The sequence below is a fragment of the Budorcas taxicolor genome, chromosome 3 (genome assembly GCF_023091745.1).
Source record: "Budorcas taxicolor isolate Tak-1 chromosome 3, Takin1.1, whole genome shotgun sequence".
In the NCBI taxonomy this organism is placed as follows: domain Eukaryota; kingdom Metazoa; phylum Chordata; class Mammalia; order Artiodactyla; family Bovidae; genus Budorcas; species Budorcas taxicolor.
This window is the reverse complement of record NC_068912.1, coordinates 20,320,404-20,342,525: the sequence shown is the minus strand read 5'-3', so window position 1 is coordinate 20,342,525 and position 22,122 is coordinate 20,320,404. Positions and strand designations below refer to the sequence as shown.

The following is a 22,122-nucleotide window of genomic DNA, read 5'->3' as shown; positions in this document are numbered from 1 at the left end:
TAAAAAATTTAAAAATGGAAAGAAAATTTGCAGACTGGGAAAAAATATTTGAAAATCATACATCTGATAAAGGAGTTGTATCCAAAATATATAAAGAATTCTTAGGACTAAATAAAAGATAACCCAATTAAAAATGGGCAAAAGTTTGTAAGTTCACCAAGAAAGACATTTGGATGGCTCTTTAGCCGATGCAAAGATGCTCAACAGCATCAGTCACCAAGGCAACTCAGATCAAACCCACACTGAGACCCACCTCACATCCACCAGGACAGCTGGCATCAGACAATACAGAGAGGGTGAGGAAGTGAAGAAGTGAACACTCAGCATTCAGGTAGGAACGTGAAATGGTGGCTCTACAAGTCTATTCAAGGTAAGGTAGCTGAGTACAAAAACTAATATAAGAGAAATCAACAGCTTTCAAATATACATCCAATCAGAAATTATATTGGAAAAGACCACATTTAAAGTGCAAAATAATAATAAAAGGTAAACTCACTAGAAAAGAAGTTAGCAAGAAATGGGTAATATCTATAAGAAGGGCACAAAAGAACATTTGACAAAATATAAAGGCACCTCTTACTCTTAGATAGGAAGATTCAATACTATAAAGAAGTCAGTTTTCCCTGCAGATATAAATTTAATACCATCTAAATAAAAATACCAGCAGAATTTTAGACAATTTGGCAAGCTAATTCTAAAGATCACATGGAAAAAATAGGAAATAAGACTTTTCAGGAAAAAAATCTAGAAAAGGAGAGTAATAGGGGAAGACTAGTGTGACTAGATATTAAAACATTATAAAATGTATGAAACCAGTTAAATACAGATATACATATTAATGTATCAGAATAGAAAATCTAGAAATAAACCCAAATACATAGAGGAATAAAATAAATTTTTGCTCATACAGCCATACAAAAGGAAATTTTAAAGGATGTTCTTCAGGCAGAAAGAAAAAAAAAAAAAATCAAAATACTAGAAGTGTGTAGATTTGCCTCGAGAGGAGTCAGACCTCTCTCAAGCTTGTCTTTACAAAGCATCACAGAGACTACATGCAGGTTACTGAATGTGCTCACTCATGCATACACATTTCAATATACTATTCTTGGGGTCTGAATGCCGTTTTACATTCCCAATCCGCCAAATTAACACCTGAGCTTCAGAAAAGTTCAGGAGTTATGCTTCCATTAAATATTCTTTTTTTTTTTAGAAGAAATAGAGTACGTGTGTGTGTGCTGTCATCTCCGACTCTTTGCTACCCTAAGGACTGTAGCCATCAGGTCCCTCTGACCATGGAATTTTCCAGGCAAGAATACTGGAGTGGGTTGCCATTTCCTCTACTCCAGGGAATCTTCCTGACCCAGGGATCAAACCAGTGTCTCTTCTGTCTCCTGCATTGGCAGGTGAATTCTTTACCACTGTGCCACCTGGGAAGCCCTAGAGTATGTGCAGTGTCTCCTAAATCTTGACTTTCCATTTTCTTGCATTTCCATTTTGTTCCTCATCTGTTATTTGTTCTTTACAGCACTGCCAGAGGAGCACTGCTAACATTAAAAAAAAAAAATCTGATTGTGTCCTTCTCCTACTCAAAAATATTTGATGCCAATTAAATACCTGAATGTTTCTAGAATAAAGTATGAGCTTCTTGGGACACCAAATGCTTTCAAGGCCTTCTTGGACTCACCTCCAAACTACTTTCTCTCCTCAGCTCTACCATGTATATGTGTTTACACCCCATACTTGCAGCCACTGCAGCCCTTATCATTCACACACATACATCTCTCTTGGTGTTTACCCAGAACCTTCAGCCTCACCTAATCCAACTCTTCACATCACGCCCAATCTCTCCATTCCCTCATCCCCCTCAATCCCCAGTCTTCTCTGCACATTCAGATATTTCAAAGCTTTGTTTTCAATGAAACTGCATCTAAAATATTTTAAGAATGAATGACTCAATCTTGAGCTTCCACAGTTTGTATTTATTTAATTATGGTTGATATTATTAGTTGTTTTTATGTCTGTCACTAGTCTATAACTTTCATAGAAGTCAGGGCCGCATCTTACTAATTTATTTCAGCCTGGTAGCTTTGAATACATTGCAAATGACATGGTAATAAATACTGACACACAAAAATAAATGGTTTTTGCACAGCATGAAATAAAGTAGTGCCTGACACATGGTCAGTGTTCAATAAATGTGAACTCTTTCTAGTAGTAATAACAGATGCTCAAAAAACATTTTGTGAAAAATGCCAAAAGCTCATTGTGCTGATTTACTATTAGCCAGCTAAGCTCTTTTAAAACTGATACTGTTTAGGAATTATTATAAAGAGTTTCAATTTCCTCTTTTGGTAAAAGCAAAAGTTTAGGTTCTCGAACCACAGAAAGATATTTTTCAAGACCTAGGTTCATGTATCACTTAATCTGGTCTCCATACAGATAGAATTAAATATTGAAATCTTTTTATATCCATTTAATCCCTGATACTTAGTACAACTCTTAATACCAAGTAAGCACTAAAAAATGTTAGTGGAAGGAATAAACAAATAAATGAATTAGGATGAATTGTTTATGCAACAGAATCTCCCAACTGTGAACACATCATATATAAGGAATATGTTTCATTCATTTTTTTGTCTCCAGCCACCTCGCCCAGTATCTGACACAAAATGAATGTTTACTAAACAGCTATTTATTAAATTATAGACAAGCGATAAACACAGTTTTCTTTAAAAATGCAAAGAAGGAAAAAGAAAACACATTTGTTGTATCATGTAAACTTGCACCAAAGATTTGTGAATAGATTTATTAATGGGGTAGAATTTCTACCTGGAAGATAGAGAGGTAAACATGGAGACTGAGAAGTCAGGTCACCTTAGTCCTCTCAAGTGGTTAAAGCTAACTCGTCCCTGTGAATGAGAATTTAGCCTCTCTGAGGGTCCCTAGCCTCTATACAGCATTGGTCTCAGAACAACACAGTCAGGGCAGGTGCTGGTCACATCTCTTAGCCTAAGAGTGCATATCTATTAGGGAAATTCTACTGTGGTAACAATGAAAACATAAAGACCTTGGGTGAAGAGAAGAAAGGAGTAGGAGTGTCACTTGAAGCACAAACAGGGAGACTGAACGGACAATCTCTGTGTCACCACATCTGTGTCAAGAAAGGCACGCCAGTTTCCTTCAAGGTACATAAGCATGTTGCACCATTGTGGAGGGAATGGAAGAGCAGGATGGGGTTGGCTGGTGGAAGTCACATCTTGGGGAAGCTGGCCAGATTTGCAATGCCACAAGCGTTGTTCTTATTCCGGGCCATGAGGATATAGCCTTTGTTTCCCCAGTTTTCTCCCCAGCTGTAGGACCAAGCAAGGAAAATACTTAGTACCCTCAGTTTATTCAATAAAACATTTACTGAGTATTGTGCTAGGTTTTGATGGTTTACCAAAATAAATAAATCAGTTTTTACCTTTAAAGACTTTTAAAGTCAAGAAATGGAGAGAAGGCATAGTGTTACAAGAGAGATTGTTTCTGCTCAAGGGGATCAAAAAGGGCTTAACAAAAGGTGGCCCAAAGGCTGAGCTGAGCCCAAAGGCTGATAGAACTTGGACGTGTGGAAACAGGAAGCCAGCAGGTGAGAGTGAAATGAGTAATAGAGGCAGGAAAGCATGGGATATGTGTTAAGATCATGTAGCTAATTGCCATACACCCAGAGCTATCACAGAACCGTGGATCAAGTATACTCCAATTAAAAAAAAATCATACAGCTGAAGAACAGGGTGCCTGACAGGGTATAGTGGGAGATTAGGTTAAGGGGATCTTTCTGGCCAGGCTAAAGATTTTCACTCTCTGGCCCATGATAGTGGAGGAGACACTGAAGATTTCTGATTAGGAGAGTGACATCATTCAACTTGAGTTTTATGATGAATTATCCTGAAAACGTGAGTCTAGAGCATAAGAAAGAGGCAAGAGAGGCTGAAGCTGGTGATTTTGGTTCGGGAGTGAACCCATAGAAGAGATGGCAACAGAAGATGAGATGGTTGGATGGCATCATCAACTCAGTGGACATGAGTTTGTACAAACTCTGGGAGATAGTGAAGGACAGGGAAGTCTGATGTGCTGCAGTCCATGGGGTCACGAAGAGTCAGACAAACTGAGCACCTGAAGAACAATCACAGCAGAGATGAATGAAGCCATAAGAACAGATGAGACTGCTAAGGAGACAAGTGGAAAGGCTGGAAGATTAGATACAGATAAAGACACAGGCAGACACAAAGACAGGGGAATGGGGAGACATTGGTCTATATATCTTCCTAAATTATCTTCATAAGTTTACTGTCCTTTTTCTCCCAACCAGAAAATTCACCAGTTACCTGGTACATTTACTTAAGCAATTTACCCTACCCCTGTTCCCTTATCCAGGGGTTCCCAATGACCCTGATCCTGCCTGGGCATGTCCTTTATTCTTCCCAGCTCTCTTGGATGTAGAACTTACCACTTGATCAAAAAGAAAGGACAGGGTTAGTGCCTGGGCTGAGAAAAGAGAAAGGAAGAACACAAGACAGAAGCTGTGGGAGAAGGAATACCCTCTTAGGAAGGTGCACAGGCTCACCCTTAGTTCGGACTGTGATTTAAAAAGTTATTCCCAGCCTCACATTCCATCCTGCCAGCCCTCCAGGCAGCATGCCGAACTTGAGAACTCCCCAGAGTCTAGGATGCCTGCTCCTTTGGAGGGCATCAAGGACAGAAAGTTTAATCAGTGCTCCTGCCAGGCTGGTATTGATCAATGAGGAAAGGAAAAGAATAATTCCTATAAACCTGCACCCCATCCATAAAGTCATAAGGAGCTAAAGAGAAATAGGGAGCCAACAGGCCCTGTAGTTTTATTTGTTCCCAATAATAGAGAAGGAAATACTAATTTTGTTTTTGGTGCTCATATCTACTTTCTGAAACGCATTTATCTTCCCAGACTTCAAAATCTCTGCCCAACTCTGATATTTGTCTATCCTAAGAGCAAAAAGCTACACAAAGGGATTACATTGTTTATATTGTTCCCTAATGCTTACCATCAGACTTATGATGGAAACCTCCCTAAAAAACCAATCACATTAGAGAAAAAAGAAAAAATACATATAATTCCAAAGCTCCTGCTGGCTCTTGGTGCTCCTTTATGTTCTCACATTAGCTAGGTCTGTCTTTTTTAGGGGCTGTGAGATCACTGAAGACAGACATCTGCTCACATATTTGTGTACATGACTAAGTACCTTGAACACAGATTAGCTGTACAACACGTACCTTTAGTACTCTTGTCTGGCCATTATGTTAGAATGAATAGCCTCAGATTGGGAAGGTAGAATTGAAACATGTGAGAAAAATTTCTTTGAGGGGAAAAAAAAGGAATATTGGGAAGTTGAGGTTGAGTGTTAAGAGAGTGAGGGAGTGACAAATACAGGGTTCCCGTAATTACCTGTTTTTAATTATCCAGTGCTTGTTCCCTTTCTGGATCCCATATCCCACTGCCAAAACCGCATGGTTCAGATTATCGCTATTGCAGTTTTCATCGTAATACACACCTAGGAAACAAATTATCAAGGTGAAGCTTTCTGCAATCCAAGGGCTGCCCTGTGGGGTCTCCCACTCCAGGAGACCCTCTGTAGAATCCTGTCCCAGTCTTTTCTAAGAGGACTTACAAAAGAGATGGTCTGTGCTGTGGCAGCTGTTTCTCTCTAGTGGACTCAGTCTGATTATGGAAACAAGTACTGAAAATGCCTGGTACCCTTGGGGAAGCTGCCCAGTCCACATCAGGAGAGAAGGTTGATTGTGCTGTATAGGAACAGCACCATACCTTTTCTGTAAAACTGGAAGGAGGTCAGGCTTGCATCAATGGCCACAGAGATGGGTCCTACTCGGGCTACTGCCCTCTTCAGGGCTTTTTCATTTCCTTCGGGGATCTCTCTGTACCCTCTGCACTTAGCTGCCTTGCCTGTTGGATTGTACATACAATTTTCATCCTGGAAAAACAAGGTTAAAAGAGGACTAGGACTAAGCAAAGGCAGTTAACTGGTGTGAGAAAGTCTGTTAAAGTTTTGGGTGACATCAGTGCATGGCAGCAGACTTGAGTCTCCACCAAGGGTCTGTTCTCTTCTCACCATTTTAGAAACTGTAAGAAAAGAATATGAGGTGGGAGGTGGGAGGGAGGTTCAAGAGGGAGGGGACATACATATACCTGTGGCTGATTATATGACAGAAAACAACACAATATTGTAAAGCAATTATTCTCCAATTAAAATTAAAAAATTGTTAAAGAACATGAAAATTGTATACCTCGTACCATGCCCCAAAATCAGCTCCAGGTGGTTTTAAAACATAATGTGAAAGAAAACACTGTAAAACTTTAAAAAAGGAAGGTTTTTATTACCTCAGAGTAGATAAAGATTTCTGAAATTAGATTAAAAAAAAAAACCCACAAATCAACTCTGGCAATGTAGTATGTATGATCCTCAGGAGGCAAGGAAGCAGCAGCTCCTGTGTTGGGAGGAGGCCCAGCCCCAGCTAGACAGAAGACCTTGGCCCCATGCACCTGTATCAGGCAGCGTTCTGGCTGACCTTGTGCTCTCATGAGAGAGGTAAAATCACACAACATGACACTAAAACAAATTAATAAAGAACTCAGTAATTTAGCCTGTGAATTTCCAACATTATGTTTTGCAGGTCTAGTTAACAATGATGTGTTTCATTGTCAAGCCAGAATCATGGAATCTAATGGCAACCCACGTCAAAGTGGTGTATTCTTTTTGGCAGTTCATTTTCCTAGAGACCACCCTCAAAAACCCTAATGTTGCATCTACAAGAATACATTATCTAGGGCTTCCCTGCTGGTCCAGTGGTTAAGAATTCACCTGCAAATACAGGGGACATGGCTCGATCCCTGGTCTGAGAAGATCCCTTATGCCATGGAACAATTAAGCCTGTGTGTCAAAACTACTGAAGCCTGCATGCCTAGAGACCATGCTCTGCAACAAGAGAAGTCACTGGAATGAGAAGCCTGTACACTGCAACAAAGATTAGCTCCTGCTTGCCACAACTAGAGAAAGCCTCTGCATAACAACCAAGACCTGATCCAGCCAAAAATAAATAAATACTTAAAAAATTTATCTAAACACTAACAGTAATGGTAGCATTTGACATGATAGTCTAAGATTATAGTAATGTCTTGTATTAATAATTTCTCTAGATTCCTTTGCCATATAATCCAAACCCTTGGTGCCTCCTAGTACCAAAAATTGCATAGATATACAAGTACAATAAAATATCTAGAGGAGGGATTTGGAAGGATACCATGTAATAATATTTTAAAGTAAAAATAACTTGTATTGTGGCTGGAATGAACTTAAATTACTGGATTATCTGCCTGCTGCCTTCTTTTTTAAGCTTTGTTTTTTCGCAACCTCTTTCCATTCATTTACATGTTCATGTAAGAAGTTCTTTCAGTTTTATACAATAAAAATAATGAGAACAGTTGTCCAAGATTCAGAATATTACAAATGGAACACATGTCTTATAATAGCTAACTCTTCATTTTGACTGATTATAAAACCCAAATTATTGCATATTCCTCTAAAATGCTGAAGAGATCATTTGAGGGGGTAGGGGAGCAAAAATTGTAAGTCAATTGCTCCTTCTATTTCAAAACAGGGGTTCAAATGTTATATAATTTTTATTCAGAGTTTCCGAGTTATTAAACTATCCCTCAACAAACTGGTTAATACAGTACTGAATAAATGATATAAGCTGTCAATGGATAAGTGATCAACAACTAGTTCTAATAATATTTATTTTTTTAATATAGTTAGACAAACCTTTAAATTGGCTGCCTGGATAAAGCAACGTTGGAAAAAAAGTTATAACCATTAATCTGTTTTTTTTTTTTGCATATACTATTAGGATTTAATTTTTTTGATATCAAGTGACAACAAAAAGTTGTCAAAAAATATTTAACAATTTAAAACAATATTTTGTCACACTTGGGTTATGTCACTAATGGCCTGATGTATTCAGAATTAAAAAGCTAATCTGTTAGGGCAGCTTTAGTATGCTGCATCTTACACTACCAGCCCTATGAAAACTGTATACAGATTAAAGAAAAATCTTTCCACGTACAACCTCCAACTTTCCTCATTTGTATACCTGACAACTAAAAAAAATAATAACATGAAATAATAATGGCATGAAATTTCATGAGGATGTCTTGAAGTGACTTTACTATGTAGATTGTTGAGTATCCAGTGAAATGGATCTGTTCAGTCATTTACATTAATGAGCATTTTATTGTATCAGATGTCATTTCAGATGACTAAATATAAATAAATAAAACTCACTGTTATTGGGTTTTTAAAGGCTCAAATTGCAAAGGAAAAAAATAATTTTTCTAAAATTAAGAAATTTTCTGGATTGAAAGACATCATAAACAGAAAGAAAAGAAAACACATAGTTATAGCTGTTTAGTTGCAAAGTCATGTCCGACCCTTGCGATCCCATGGACTGTAGCCTGCCAGGCTCCTCTGTCCATGGGATTTCCCAGGCAAGAATACTGAAGTGGGTTGCCATTTTCTTCTCCAGGTGATCTTCCTGACCCAGGGACTGAACCCACATCTCCTGCATTGGCAGGCAGATTCTTTACCACTGGGCCACCAGGGAAGCCCAATACACATAGTATTCGTATCCAAATATCTTTTTACATTTTTTAAACATTAGTAAGAAAGAGAATAAAATCTAATTAAAAATGGGCAAACGATATAAATGCTTCCATGGTAGCACAGTGGTAAAGAATCCACCTGCCAGTGCAGGAAACCCAAGAGACACGGGTTCAATCTCTGGGGTGGGAAGATCCCTGGAGTAGGAAGTGGCAACCTGCTCCAGTATTCTTGCCTGTAAAATTCCATGGATAGAGGAGCTACAGTCTACAGGGTTGCTAAGAGTCCGACACGACTGAGCACACACACAATCACACACAAAAGATATAAGCAGTCAATTCATAAAGAAATGCAGATATTGATGAAGCTGTGAATCAACTGGATTTCTTATATTATGCAGATGGGAATATAAATTTTCCAAATACCTTGGTAAACAATTTGAGATCATCTAGTATAGTTAAAGATGCACAGACCTAAAGACTCAGATAATTCTGTTCCTAGATATTACATTCTAGTAAATAAATTCTTGAACGTGTGAATAGAAGACTGTGGATATTTGCAGCAGATAAACAGATCGGATGGGTAGATCTTGGCTCTGTTACATAACTAGAGGTGTGAATTTGAATATGCCATTTTATCTCCTTAAGTGTCTATGTCCTTCTATATCCTCACCTATAAAGTGAGGATAAGGGTGCCTTACAGGGCTTTTATAAGAAATGAGAACATGCACTAAGTACATGGCTTAGTACACGGTAGCCATCATTTGTATTACTCAGACTTGCAATCCCTTCTTTAAAGGCTCCTGCTGCAAAGGCCCCATATTACCTATCAACTCCATGTATATAAAAATGTCTTCAGATCTTCTTCCTTTTAGATAAGAAAGATCTTCCTATTACTAAAGGACCTTATACTAACACATATATATGGAATTTAGAAAGATGGCGATGATGACCCTGTATGCAAGACAGCAAAAAAGACACAGATGTGTATAGCGGACTTTTGGACTCAGAGGGAGAGGGAGAGGGTGGGATGATTTGGGAGAATGGCATTGAAACATGTATACTATCATGTAAGAATCGAATCACCAGTCTATGTCCGATGCAGGATACAGCATGCTTGGGGCTGGTGCACAGGGATGACCCAGAGGGATGTTGTGGGGAGGGAGGTGGGAGGGGGGTTCATGTTTGGGATCGCATGTACACCCGTGGTGGATTCATGTCAATGTATGGCAAAACCAATACAGTATTGTAAAGTAAAATAAAGTAAAAATAAAAATTTAAAGTATAAATAAATAAATAAATAAATAAAGGACCTTATGGGAGGAAGTGAGTTCATCTCTAAAACTGCAATAAATATGAAGCAACTTGCTTTTTTCTCTCATTTTAAACATGTTAACATGTTAACTTACATAATTTGCTTAAATGTTCCCCAAATCCACATTGAGATCACACAAAATAAAGCCACATGATTCATGAAGTTAGCATGGTGGGCTTAGAGATTTCTGATGGGAGTGGAAGAGTTGAATAGAGAGTTATAGAGACCTACTCAGAGATCTATGGGATAGCCTGTCTGTTCTTTCTCCAGGGCAGAGAGACAGATAGGAACCATGGTAGCGTAAGCTCCCCAAATTTTCCCAGACTGGACTTCCCTGGTGGTCCACTGGGTAAGAATCCACTTATCAATGCAGGAGACACATGTTCGATTACTGATTTGGGAAAATCCCACATGCTGCGGGGCAACTAAAACCTGTGCTCCACAACTACTGAGCCCACAGGTCTTAGAGCCTGTTTTGCAATGAGAAGCAACCACAATGAGAAGCCACCAACTAGAGAGTAGGCCTCGCTCACCACAACTAGAAAAAGACCACGTCAAGCAAAAAATTAATTAATTTTAAAACACACACACAAATTCTTCCAGACTGTGGGAATCTTCTTCGCCTTTTGTGGGAAATCATTTCATCAAGAAAGCTGAATAGGGTAACAGAAAACAAGATTTCTGGAACTGTTTCCAGAACACAATGTCATGCTTGAGAAGGAGAAGCCATTACAGAACTATATGACTGTGCGGGACAGTCTCACCTGTCCAACATACGGGTAGGCATCTTCAGAGTCAATGCCCCGGTTCTTCTGCACATACTGGAAGGCATTGGTCATATAGCCCCCTCCGCAGCCATCATTCTCAGACACACAATCCACCAGGTTCTGTGGACTCAGATTTAAGAGTTTGCCGGTTTTCTTCTTGAGTTGGCCCTCCAGGGCACCTACAGAGCTAAAAGCCCAACAGGAACCACATTGACCCTGAGAGGCATAACAGAGAAATCATCAGTAATTGCTGTTCTCACTTTCTGTTTCTCTCTTCTACCTGCCCAATGAAATTTCACACATTTTGTAAATTCCAGCGCCCATCCCCTTTGCTATGAAGTATTCCTATTTCCCTTCACTTGACCTTTGTTGCAGTGTTCTATTGCTATTGTTGCTATTAATAACTGTTGTTACTACTGTTACCATTAGTTGCAGTGAAGCAGAGTATAGCACTTCAATGAATCAATGAATCCATCATGAATTGAAAAACAGTAAGGTGAAAATGCAATACCCCTAACTTACTGAACGTCACAACTTAGCCCAGCCTGACTTACATGTACTCAGAACACTTATGTTAGCCTGCAGTCAGGCAAAATAATCTCACACAAAGCCTATTAGTGTTGAATATCTCCTGTAATTTACTGAATTATAATTATATTGAATATCTTATACAATTTACTGAATTATAATTGTACTGAAAGTGATAAACAGAATGGCTGTAGTTGTGTTTACCTTCAGGACCATGTGCCTGGCTGGCAGCCATGGCCTGCTACCACAGCCTAGCATCAAGAGAAGGTATCATACTACATATTGCTAGCCTGGGAAAAGATCAAAATTTTAAATTTGAAGTACAGTTTCTATGGAATGCCCATCACTTTTATACCATCATGAAGTCAAAAATATCATAAGGTGAACCATTAGAAAGTCAGAGAACTACTCTAGGATAGGAAAAGTTTTCCATGTTCTTTTAATACTTTTACAAATGAAGAAATACTGCAGATAAAAGAAATATACTCTTTAAAGGTAGGTCTTGGGTACATAGGGAATAGAAATGTGGAAGACTTATAAAAATATAACTATTGTGTTGGAAACAATGATACTAATTGTGTATATTTGCATAAGATATTTGCTGTAAAAACAATGTAGATGAATAATTAAGGATTTACTATCTTGCTAAAAAAAAAGTCAGGGACCATCTGTACTGGCTTTGTAACACACTAGATCAGTGACCTTGGGTAAATTACTAAACCTCTCTGTACCACACTGTCTTTATGTGTAAATTGTGAATAATAATAATAAAATGAGATGAGAATTTAAAAAGTTAATTCATATAAAGGATGAATTATTATGTGCAATAATAATAATCTCCCCAAAAGTGCTAGCTATTATTATTGGTGTATGTTTGGCTAGATGATACATTTTTTTCCTTCCTGCTAGTTCTATTTTTTAAGATTGGGAATTTCTTGAGAACACAAGTTATGTCTTAGTCCTCTCTACTGTCTAGCACTATACCTGGTAGGTTCTGCAAAAACTGTGGTTGTTGAATGAATGTTAGATCAAGTGTTCATCTGGCAGATATAATCAGCATTGTTAAGATCATGGGAAAGCTTACATTCTCAGGCTGGTAAGAATATAAGATTGTAAAAACTTTTGTAGAAAGGATTCTGTGACCTACTGATTCCAATTTTAAGATTTATTTTGCATAAATATTTGTATATATGCACACAGGTGCTTATAGCAATACTATTTGTAGAAAAGAAAAAAAGAAAAAAAACCAACCTAAACTTACAAAAACAGATGATGAGTTAAACAACAGAATAGGCTTTATTCTCTTGGCAGTGGGAGGTGTAACTTAATTCCTTCCCATCTCTTTCTGGTGCCCTCATACCTTAGGAACAAAGCAGCAAAAAAAGGGAGAGATCATGCTAGCTTACATACCCATACCCAACAGAAAGGAGGATACCTGGTTTTTGACAGGAGTAACGTATCCCTTCTTCCGATAATCAACAGAGTCTGGGGTTCTGCCTTCCCAGTCTGGGATATAGAGGGTGTCATTACTGCGGGAACGAGAAGCGGGTACTTTGAGTCCAGTCATCTTCTGAACCACTTCTTCACTGGTCTGGGACAAAGAAGAAAGAGACCAGGCATAAGCAGGGAACCAAGATAAAACAGGCAGACAGACCAGGAACTGAGGTTCAACTCACCATGTCCCCCAAGTGATTCATGGCCAGTTCATATGTATGGACACCAAGCGAGGCCTCAAGATTATGGATGGAAATATGCTTCAGGTTTTTTTCCCAAATTAAACGCCGAGAGATTTCATCCACCTAAACAGAGCTTAATTAGTATTGGCATAGACTGTGTCCTGTGTATAGTTACTTACATAGTACTGTGGAGGTTTTTAGAAGAGATTAAATTTATAATCATAGAGGATTTACCATCTAGTTGGGGAACTTGCCATGGCATTGTTAAGAGCATGCAAAAATCAATATATAAACAACTGCAAATAATAAAACTCAAAGCTCTGATTTATAGAGGAAAATTGCTTATGGATTAATGGCATTATTTGAGAAGGCTTCCCAAAAGAGACCTGTAAGACAGTTATAAAGAAAAAATAGGACTTGATTGAGGATGACTTGAGGAGTAGGAATAGAGAGTATATGTTAACTGCAAACAGGGACAGGTTTGCTTGGTTGTATTATAATCCTGAACTTGAAGAAGGGAATTTGGAAGCTAGGGTTGGATGTCTCGGGTTCCAGCCCTCCCACATTCTCTTCCAGGTTCCCAGGCACCTTGCTGTTATACTGCTTTCTGTAGGTCTTCTTCCATAGCTCCCACTGGGTGTCCAGTATCTCCTCGGGGTATAGAGCAAAGCTCAATACAGGCAGCAGTAGTAGAACCGTGAGCCCCCACATCCTGGAGAATAGGATAATTAGGGGCATGTGTGGTAGTTCCAGTAGTGTCCAACTCTTGCCGACCCTACGGACTATAGCCCACAAGACTCTGTCCATGGATTCTCTAGGCAAGAACACTAGAGTGGGTTGTCATTTCCTCCTCCATGGGATCTTCCTAACTCAGGGATGGAACCCAAGTCTCTTATGCCTCTTGCATTGGCAAGCAGGTTCTTTACCACCACCACCACCTGGGAAGCCATAATTGGGGGAGACTCTTCTGTTTGTCCAGAGGTTCCTAATCTGATTTGGGATGAGGAAACAGCTGGAACCATATGCTCAGACAGGTGGTTCTTAATCTTTGGGAAGCATAGACTCACATGACCAGCTAATAAAAAACTGCAAGCCACTATTAATTCCTCTTGCCAGAAAAATGAATACAACACAATAATTCTGGGGAGTTCCTGAACCCAAAGTTAGGGGCCCCTTCCTCTGGACCATGAGGCAGAGCAAATCTAGGCTTTATGAGGAAGGCAGACAAAGATTGAGAGTGATTTCCATATGATAAAATGATAGGTGGGGGAAGAGGGGTCTGGGTTTGGATGTGATGCTGATACATCTGGTCCCAAGTATTTTGGGAGATCACACACACACACACACACACACACACAACTTGGACAGATAACCAGAAATGGGAAAGAAAATGGACAATCAGGATGGGAGCAACACCTGTCTGCTCCACTGTCCCCAGCAGACTCCGAGGAGATGGACAGGTGTAGGGTTAAGATGAATGGGATTGGAGAATACAAAAAGGAGAGATAAGCCTTTCCTTCCTGATCATTTCTTCAAGGTATTCTTCTGTTCCTTGCCTAAATTTTGATTCTGCTCCTAATCTTGCCAGCAGGGAACAAGGGAAAAGTTGACAGCATCTCCTATTTTCTCTGAGATATCCCTTCAGTGTTCTTATGCACTTCCTCCTTTCTCTTCCTGCTCCTCCCTTAGGCAGGAAACTGTCCTAATCTCAACCAGCTGCTGTGGGGGGAAAGCTTTTCTTTTTCTGACCAAAAAACCCACAAATACCTCTGGGACTGCCTCACAGGACAAAAAAGCCTCAGAAGCAAGTTTGTTAGAACGTAAGACAGAAAAGCAATGCTGTGTGATCATTAGTCGCACAGCTTTTCAGTTTACTTTAGCTTCGTTCACGTCTTGTAGTGTCTTGCTAATCACATGTCCTCCATTTTAAGAAAAAGTTTAGTCTGCGGCAAGTCGTACAGCTTGCATGATTTTTAAACTTGTCAATTTTTTGTGTAATCTTTGCACATTGGAAAATGTCCAGCAGGATATTTAATATCTGGAGTGTTTAGGGCTTTTCAGATTCTCAAGAGTAGGAAGATCTTGAGCTACCACCCCTCTGCATTCTCCTCCTCCCTGCTAGTAACTTAACCCTTTTAGTACCTTTGCCTCCGCACCAACCAAAAAAAAAAACAAAACCCTGAGGCCACTCTTTGAGGGATGGGTAAAGAAGGCCTTATATTGCTTTCACTGACAACCACGTATATATACATATAAACCATAAAAGGAGTCCTAAAGATTTCCAGGTAGATTTTACTTAGCCAGGAAATGACCAAAGGAGGACATCACTGTTTTCCTCCAGAAAGCCTATAAAGTTCATTTTGATCTACAAGTCACTACGTTCCTAAAATTCCTAAAAATGGAGGACAGGAATGAGAGGTTAAAAGATCCAGGAAGCTGAAAATGTTACCTGTTGATGGGGATCTGTTCTCTCGGCTCGTCTCAGCAGAGAAGAGTGGATAATGTGGCCGGATGACTGGGGGGGGCTGGATTTATTCCACCAGGATTGCGGAAGTCAGCTCTGGCTGCTGGCTGGAAAATTTGGATGGGGAGGGCAGTGGAGATAGAAATGCTGAGAGAGGGGGATTAGGGAGGAGGGAAGGAGGCAGCAGATTTGTATAGTTCCTCTGTGTGCATGTGGAGCATGTGTGGCAGGGCGGAGAGTTAGGTATTTAGTTTCACATGACTGCCTGCCTTTGAGACAGACAAAAAAGACCTCAGTACATTATTACCCAAGTTGGGGCTCACCTTCTCTTTGGTGGATAGACAAGCATATATTATTTGTTACACTAAGGGATTATCTCTTTTCTGGCCCTTTTCCTGTTATTATTTCCTGTTCCTGTTATTTCTCCAACTTTGAAACCTGTTTTATACAAAATTTGTGTCTGACCCTCACATCACGGGTAAGGAAATGAAGACAAAAAACTAGAAAAAAGTATCTCAGGGAAGTCACAGGCTCCAAAATCATTTGTATTTTATAGACCTGTTGCCTAAAAGCTGTCATTGCTTTCAGGCAGGGTAATAGCTTTTCCAGACTAACATGATTTTGCTGAGGAAGGATATGCCCAAAAAATCCATATGAAATCAGTTCTAAAGTAACCAGAAACAGTACTCCTGGTTATGACAGTGCTTGAATCAATGCCATAAGCACTGACAAATTCACTTGTGACTTCTTCACTGCCAAAGCCTGATGAACATTATCTGTCTCAATTATTAAAATCCCCAATCCAGGGCCAGTCATATGAGCTTCTCCAAATGCTTCCCTCAATATCCAGGCATGTGACAGATCATGAGAATCTAGTTCAGTCCCTAAACCACATCCCCAAACATTTCCTTCCACAAACAGATGTGGGGGGAAGAGGAAAAGAGGGTCTTGGAACAAAAATAATAATACATGGTATCCAGCTTCAGTTTCTAGCTGGGTTACATACATAGACCCTCAAGAAAACAGGTTTATGCTCATCGGTTAAATTTCTTAATGAAACATACTATCCTAGAGGGAAACAATGTCTAGACCTAAATAGTTTAAATTTCCCTATCCCTGATTCCTTTAAATCCAGAAGTGCCCTACTGGTCTCAAGTCCCAATTTATCCCCCTCTCCCAAGGACTTGGGCAATCCCCTAACCCCCATCCCATGGTCAGACGTCCCTCATGATTTTACTCCAAGTGAGTCAGGATCAGGAGGACAACTAAGGAATGCTGACTGATCAGAGCCCTATGATTTCTGATTCCTGAAATTATAGACACACTGTGCTTCATGTTTGTGTATCTGAAGCACAAGTTATGGATTCAACTGGTTGCGGGTGTTTGTTGTTTTTGAGCTGGGATGGAATAATAAGGCCGCAATTAAGATCACACAACACAAGGAAGTTTACAAAAGGAAAAAATATTTTGTTTTAAAATCTTTGCTACATGTCATTATTTTTGCCACTGTAAGGCTCAGCACAGATGCCAGCAGTACAGAAATGGCCAACAAGGAAAAAAAAAATCAAAAATAAAACCCTGAAGGAAAAGCAGAAACAAAACCCCCAGAGCATCTTCTCCACCCCTCCCCTTCTCCCAAAGCCCAATAATAACTGTACAATATTATAGTCCTGATCACATTTAAAAACAGTTGATTATTAAAAAAACAAGGATTTCATTGGAAACTCAACTTTTTGGTTTCTTAAAGTGTGATATAAATATATATGTATATTGTATGTGTGCACATAGAATAAAAAAATAAACCGTCTCCTTTTCCACTTCACTACCTGGCACCAGACTGGAGACAAAAGGGAGGGAAACCTAATGACATTCTGTCAGCCCTCTCCAAGGCCACTACACGCCTCAGTCCCCTATGGCTACATTTAGTATGTTTTCTCGCCAATTCAGTCTTGCAATTAAGATACTGGCCTGAGCCAAACGAGTGAACAACAACAAAAAGGCTGATACACATGACTGTTACCTGAGGAAGGTAAAGAGTGAGAGTAGTAACCTGTATCCGCATTTATATGGCTATAGTTAATTATTAAGTGACCCTGTCGGGATGGGAGTCCAGGTCCCATCTATCACATGGATTTATTACACTTGTACTATAAAGCAAACTCCAGTCTCAAGATTGGAGAGGGAGCAAAGAGGAAGCAACTATAGGTCCAGAAGAGACCTAAATTTCAGTTCTTGCAGACTGGATACTTTGAGTATGGGATGAAAGAGGTTACTTTGCAAGAAGGCTTGGTATTTGGTTTAAATTCCAGCAGTGAGAATTTTCACTGGGACTGCTAATCCAAGAAGTTGAGTTTCCATGCAGACATAACCTCTAGAGAACACACATCATATGTGACTCTGACAGAAAAATGCAGCATCACCCTTATGGACAAGTAGGGGGTTCTGAACGTGTTTACCTTGCCAGCCTATTTCTGCAATGCAGATGTTCCATACAAGGTGAGAGCACCAAAAGCAGGAATGACCCAGCTTTATCACTATATATGTTCAATGAGAGACCAAACGTATCAATAGAAGACTTCATATACTTGCTTACAGCTGCATAGTGGCTGGGCACAGATATAATAAGCGCAGCAAAGACATTTACTTAAATACTCTTTGGCTGCATTACTAAGTGGAAACTAATTGGAAGATTCAACTCTTTAGGACTCTTTGAAAAACACAGAGAAAGACAAAGATAAAATCTGGGACAAATTTTGCATAACTCCCTAGTAGGGAGAAAGAAACAAACACAGAAACAAATGTGCACACTCACACACACACGTGTGCACACACACACACACACTCTCTCTTTCTCATATTTCATTCCAGAGGAATTGCTCACAGGCAGCAAAAAGCACCTGTACTCACTTCCAAAAACCCCATCACACCTGCCATGTTTCATGGTCCTCAAACATTGAGGACATTTCTCCTCTCTCTCACCTTATTAAGAATTTCTTTCCAAAAATAAGCCATAGTATCCAAAGGAAATAGTGAATGTTTTCTAACCTGCTCCTTGACCCAGCACAAATCGTTTCTGCATAAATTTCTGGTCAGGAGACATAAGGAAAGACATTCTTAACCTAACCCAGCCTCAATTTTTCAAAGGGTCCCCAAAGCGTTGAGGAGTCACTCCATTTCTTCTATAAATGTTATCTCAGAGATGCAGGAAGACAAGGGAAAGGTCAGAAGGGAAAGGGAGTATACATGAGGGGTGAGGGAAGGGAAGGGAGAGGAACTTTTATTCTGTTTACAGAAAGATTTGCTTTTTTAAAAACAAATGGTGGTTTTTTTCTCCCCCACCCTTTATCCTCACCCCAATAGTTCTATTCTGAAAAGGAGGGAAACATAGTTAGGTCAGGAAATTCTTCATTGTTGTAACTGTTGCTCTGGTCTCCCAGCATAGACAGCATCTCCTAATAAGAGAAAAAGAATAAGCTTGGATCACACACCTTGATCCTTCACATTTATTGAGCTCCTTCCCAACATCCCCCTGAACCATCACCCCTGGCCCCAGAGTTTCTGCTGTGCTGAGTTCTCTTAGCCTTCTTTACTCCCAGCAATTCTAACTTCTTTAGATGACAACCTATTTTCCTACTTCCTTCTCTGCCTTCCCCCTACAGGTCTACATTCTCCCCCTTTTCTAGTCCTCACTATTCTCAATGGGAGAAAAATCTCCTTGTCATATTTCATAAAATCCCCTCTGGATACTTATGGAGTATCTCTTATCCTATTTGTTTTCCACCAAAACCTTGTTTTGCCTTCTTCCAATCTGTGTTTTAAACTAAGTTCCTCCTTTATCCCACTTGAGATTACTAACTACTGCAGTCCCCTCAGGATTTATGTAAACAGACCCTTATAGCTGTATTCAGTATTTTTATGCCTAAACTACTACCATCAAATGGGCATATGGCTCTCCGTGAATGGACCAAAATTACCTTCTTTCATGTCTTCGCGTGGTGCTTCACGTCACTAATGACAGTCTAGTGCAGCACACTAAGTTCACAATCTTCTCAATTAATGACATCTATTTTTACGTCTCTTCTCTTCTCCCACTTACTAACCTCAATCCATGCATGCTTTCTTCTCTGTCTCTCGTCCCTGACTCTTTCTCTCCCAGTTTCTGGTTTTCTGAAGTCTTTAGACCCTCTCACCTGGAAGACCTCAGGCTGGCCAGGTTGCTGTGCTGATGGTTGTTGAACATGTTGCTCATTAGAACTTGAACGATGATGCGACTGCTGGCCCTGCCACTGTGGCCAGACACCCACACCCTCTGCTGTCCGTGTCTGGAATTGTCCTGCAGCTTGTCCAGTCTCAGGAGCTAGAAATAAAGCAATGAAAAATAAACAACTTCAACCTGCTAACTCCACTAGAGAGGAGAAACTAGCACATAGCCACATGCAAGTCATTAATTTTACCTAGATACCCTCTGTCCTTTCTATTTCAAACCCTAGTCCCAAATTTATTTTTCTTCTCTAGGTAGAGTCTTTTCTAAAGGACCCTTTGCTCATTCAGACTCAATGTGCATATTATTAAATTTATAATACTTTACATGCTTTTTGTTACACATGCTAATAAAGTCCTTTTCACGCAGGTAGGTTTTCAATTCCAAATGGACTATCACCACGCATTTCCCAATCCCACTCCAGTACTCTTGCCTGGAGAATCCCATGGACAGAGGAACCTGGTGGGCTACAGTCCATGGGGTCGCAAAGAGTCGGACACGACTGAGCCACTTCACTTCACTTCAGGTCAGCACAGCCAGGACAAAAGCAAACTATTTTAAACACTAAACCCTTTCTCCTTTGTGATGTGATTTTCCTGTTACCCTGACTCTGGTGTGAACTCACCAAAGTTGGATCCACGACTGGTGAGACTAGGATAGGCAGCTGCACCAGGTGACGCAGTGGAAGCACCAGGAAGGGACATGGGGCTGAAAGAAGATGGAGTCTGAAAGCTGCCTACACCAAATTGGGAAGAACGAGTCTTAGCTGTAGCCTGGGTAGCCACTTGCTAAAAGGAAGAAAGGGGTAGAGAGTAAACAGAACATTAACATTACTGCACGGACCATTCCTATGGGAGTTAACCCTCTGTCAATCATTGGATTCTTTGGAGCCAACCTCATTACTTATTTCCCATCGCACATTTCTTCCAATTAACTCCCAGTTTCCTCTGACACTATTTTTAGGCACTTGTGATAAAGTGTAAAAAGCAAAGAACTATGCAATTAGTCAAAGTATACACATTTAGAGTTGAGAATTAAATGAAAATGACATAAATGAAAGCATTTTATAAACTGTAAAACTATACAAAAACTAGAGGCATTAATAATAGTACAGGATTATATAAAGAGAAAAACACACTTTGCATCATTTTATTATTCAATCTGTACCACATTTGTTTGTTCCTAATGATCTCTCTTTTTTTTTTTGGTAACTAAACAGTTTCCTCACTCTAATAGTAATGCATATGCACCATGGGATATCTTCAAAATGAAGGAAAATAAAAAGGAAATAATCATCCATAATCCTACCACCAAAGACACATGGTTAACATTTTTGGATAATTTCTTCCAGTTTTCATTTTCCTATGTATTTTTTTAAACAATGAGGTTATACCATGTATAATAATTCTAGAGTTTATTTCTGATTTTGGCTTTTTTATTTAAAATATTACTTATGCAAATATAAGTACACAGCAACATATAAAAGGATATTAGCTTTAGCCTTAACATATATATACACATATATATATATATGTTACATGAGGATTTTTCAACACAATTCCTGCTCCCAATAAGGTAAAAATTGGAAGACAGAGGATGACAGGGCGGTCAAGAGAGGATGTTTCAGACAGACAATAATAATTTTACACGTGGAAAAAGCCTAACCAACCAAACAACAAATACAAGGGACAGACAGATGAGAGGGTTTACCTGGGCAGAGAAGCCTGGCCGGGTGCTAGGGGTCCAAGCTGGGGCTGCTCCCTGGGTAGGATTGGAGTGGCGGGAAATCTGGGCCAACATCTGCCCTGCGGAAGTTGATGGCTGCACAATGGTTACAGGAGGGGCCAGACCACTATTTCTAGGAGTGAACAAACAGTGAGGTGAGGATGAAAAAGGTGCATTTATCACAGAATCTAGGAATCACAGGACAATCTAGTGCTATCTCTAGATTCCCTCGACTCCCTAGGGGTTAAGGAAAACTTGATAACAGAATCTGGAAAAGACGAAAAAGACTGACAATCACACTGATCAGGACACACAGAGATGGGACCTGGAACAGGGCAGCAGGACAGGTGCAAAGAAAAAGGAGGAAGAAAAGCAAGCTCGTCTCATCTGAGGCCAACAAGTTCCACTGCTTTGTCTGAGATAACCAGAGAAAGCTAGGCAATAATAAAACCTGGATTCAGTAACTGAATCCCTCAGTTGCCCTGTAAAGCAGCACACACATACGGGGCTCACCTGAAATTCTCTGCCGGCCGGGGGGTAGGAGGGAATGTGTTGCCCTGGGAGAATAGCTGTTGGGTGGCAGGGACAGTGCTGGAGGAGATGCCTTTACTCTGATCTGTGGACCAAAAGGAGTCGGGGGAGGGCCAGTCAAGGGGCTGTAGTATATTAGTTCAGCAAGTTCCTATTTATTCACGAGGTA

The 22,122-nt window shown here is 39.9% G+C and overlaps 2 protein-coding genes across 5 annotated transcripts in view; both read right to left on the bottom strand.

Annotated features, from left to right (window-relative positions):
* Positions 1–1,998: 1,998 nt before the first annotated feature.
* Positions 1,999–15,571, bottom strand: CTSK (cathepsin K). Its single transcript, XM_052636959.1, has 8 exons — positions 15,422–15,571; positions 13,561–13,684; positions 12,973–13,095; positions 12,732–12,887; positions 10,766–10,984; positions 5,840–6,005; positions 5,462–5,567; positions 1,999–3,350 (listed from the first exon to the last, which is right to left on the bottom strand). The coding sequence occupies exons 2-8, from the start codon at positions 13,681–13,683 to the stop codon at positions 3,251–3,253; spliced, it is 993 nt and encodes a 330-aa protein (XP_052492919.1). The 5' UTR covers position 13,684; positions 15,422–15,571; the 3' UTR covers positions 1,999–3,250.
* A 1,311-nt stretch (positions 15,572–16,882) lies between these two features.
* ARNT (aryl hydrocarbon receptor nuclear translocator) overlaps positions 16,883–22,122 on the bottom strand; it is a 68,042-nt gene continuing 62,802 nt past the window's right edge. For all 4 annotated transcript variants that reach the window (XM_052637988.1, XM_052637989.1, XM_052637991.1 and 1 more), the window contains 5 exons: positions 21,936–22,038; positions 21,408–21,555; positions 20,323–20,485; positions 19,627–19,793; positions 16,883–18,888 (listed from right to left, as the gene is read on the bottom strand). In XM_052637988.1, coding sequence (XP_052493948.1) covers positions 18,799–18,888; positions 19,627–19,793; positions 20,323–20,485; positions 21,408–21,555; positions 21,936–22,038 — 671 coding nt within the window. In that variant the 3' untranslated portion in view covers positions 16,883–18,798. The remainder of the gene's footprint in view (positions 18,889–19,626; positions 19,794–20,322; positions 20,486–21,407; positions 21,556–21,935; positions 22,039–22,122) is intronic.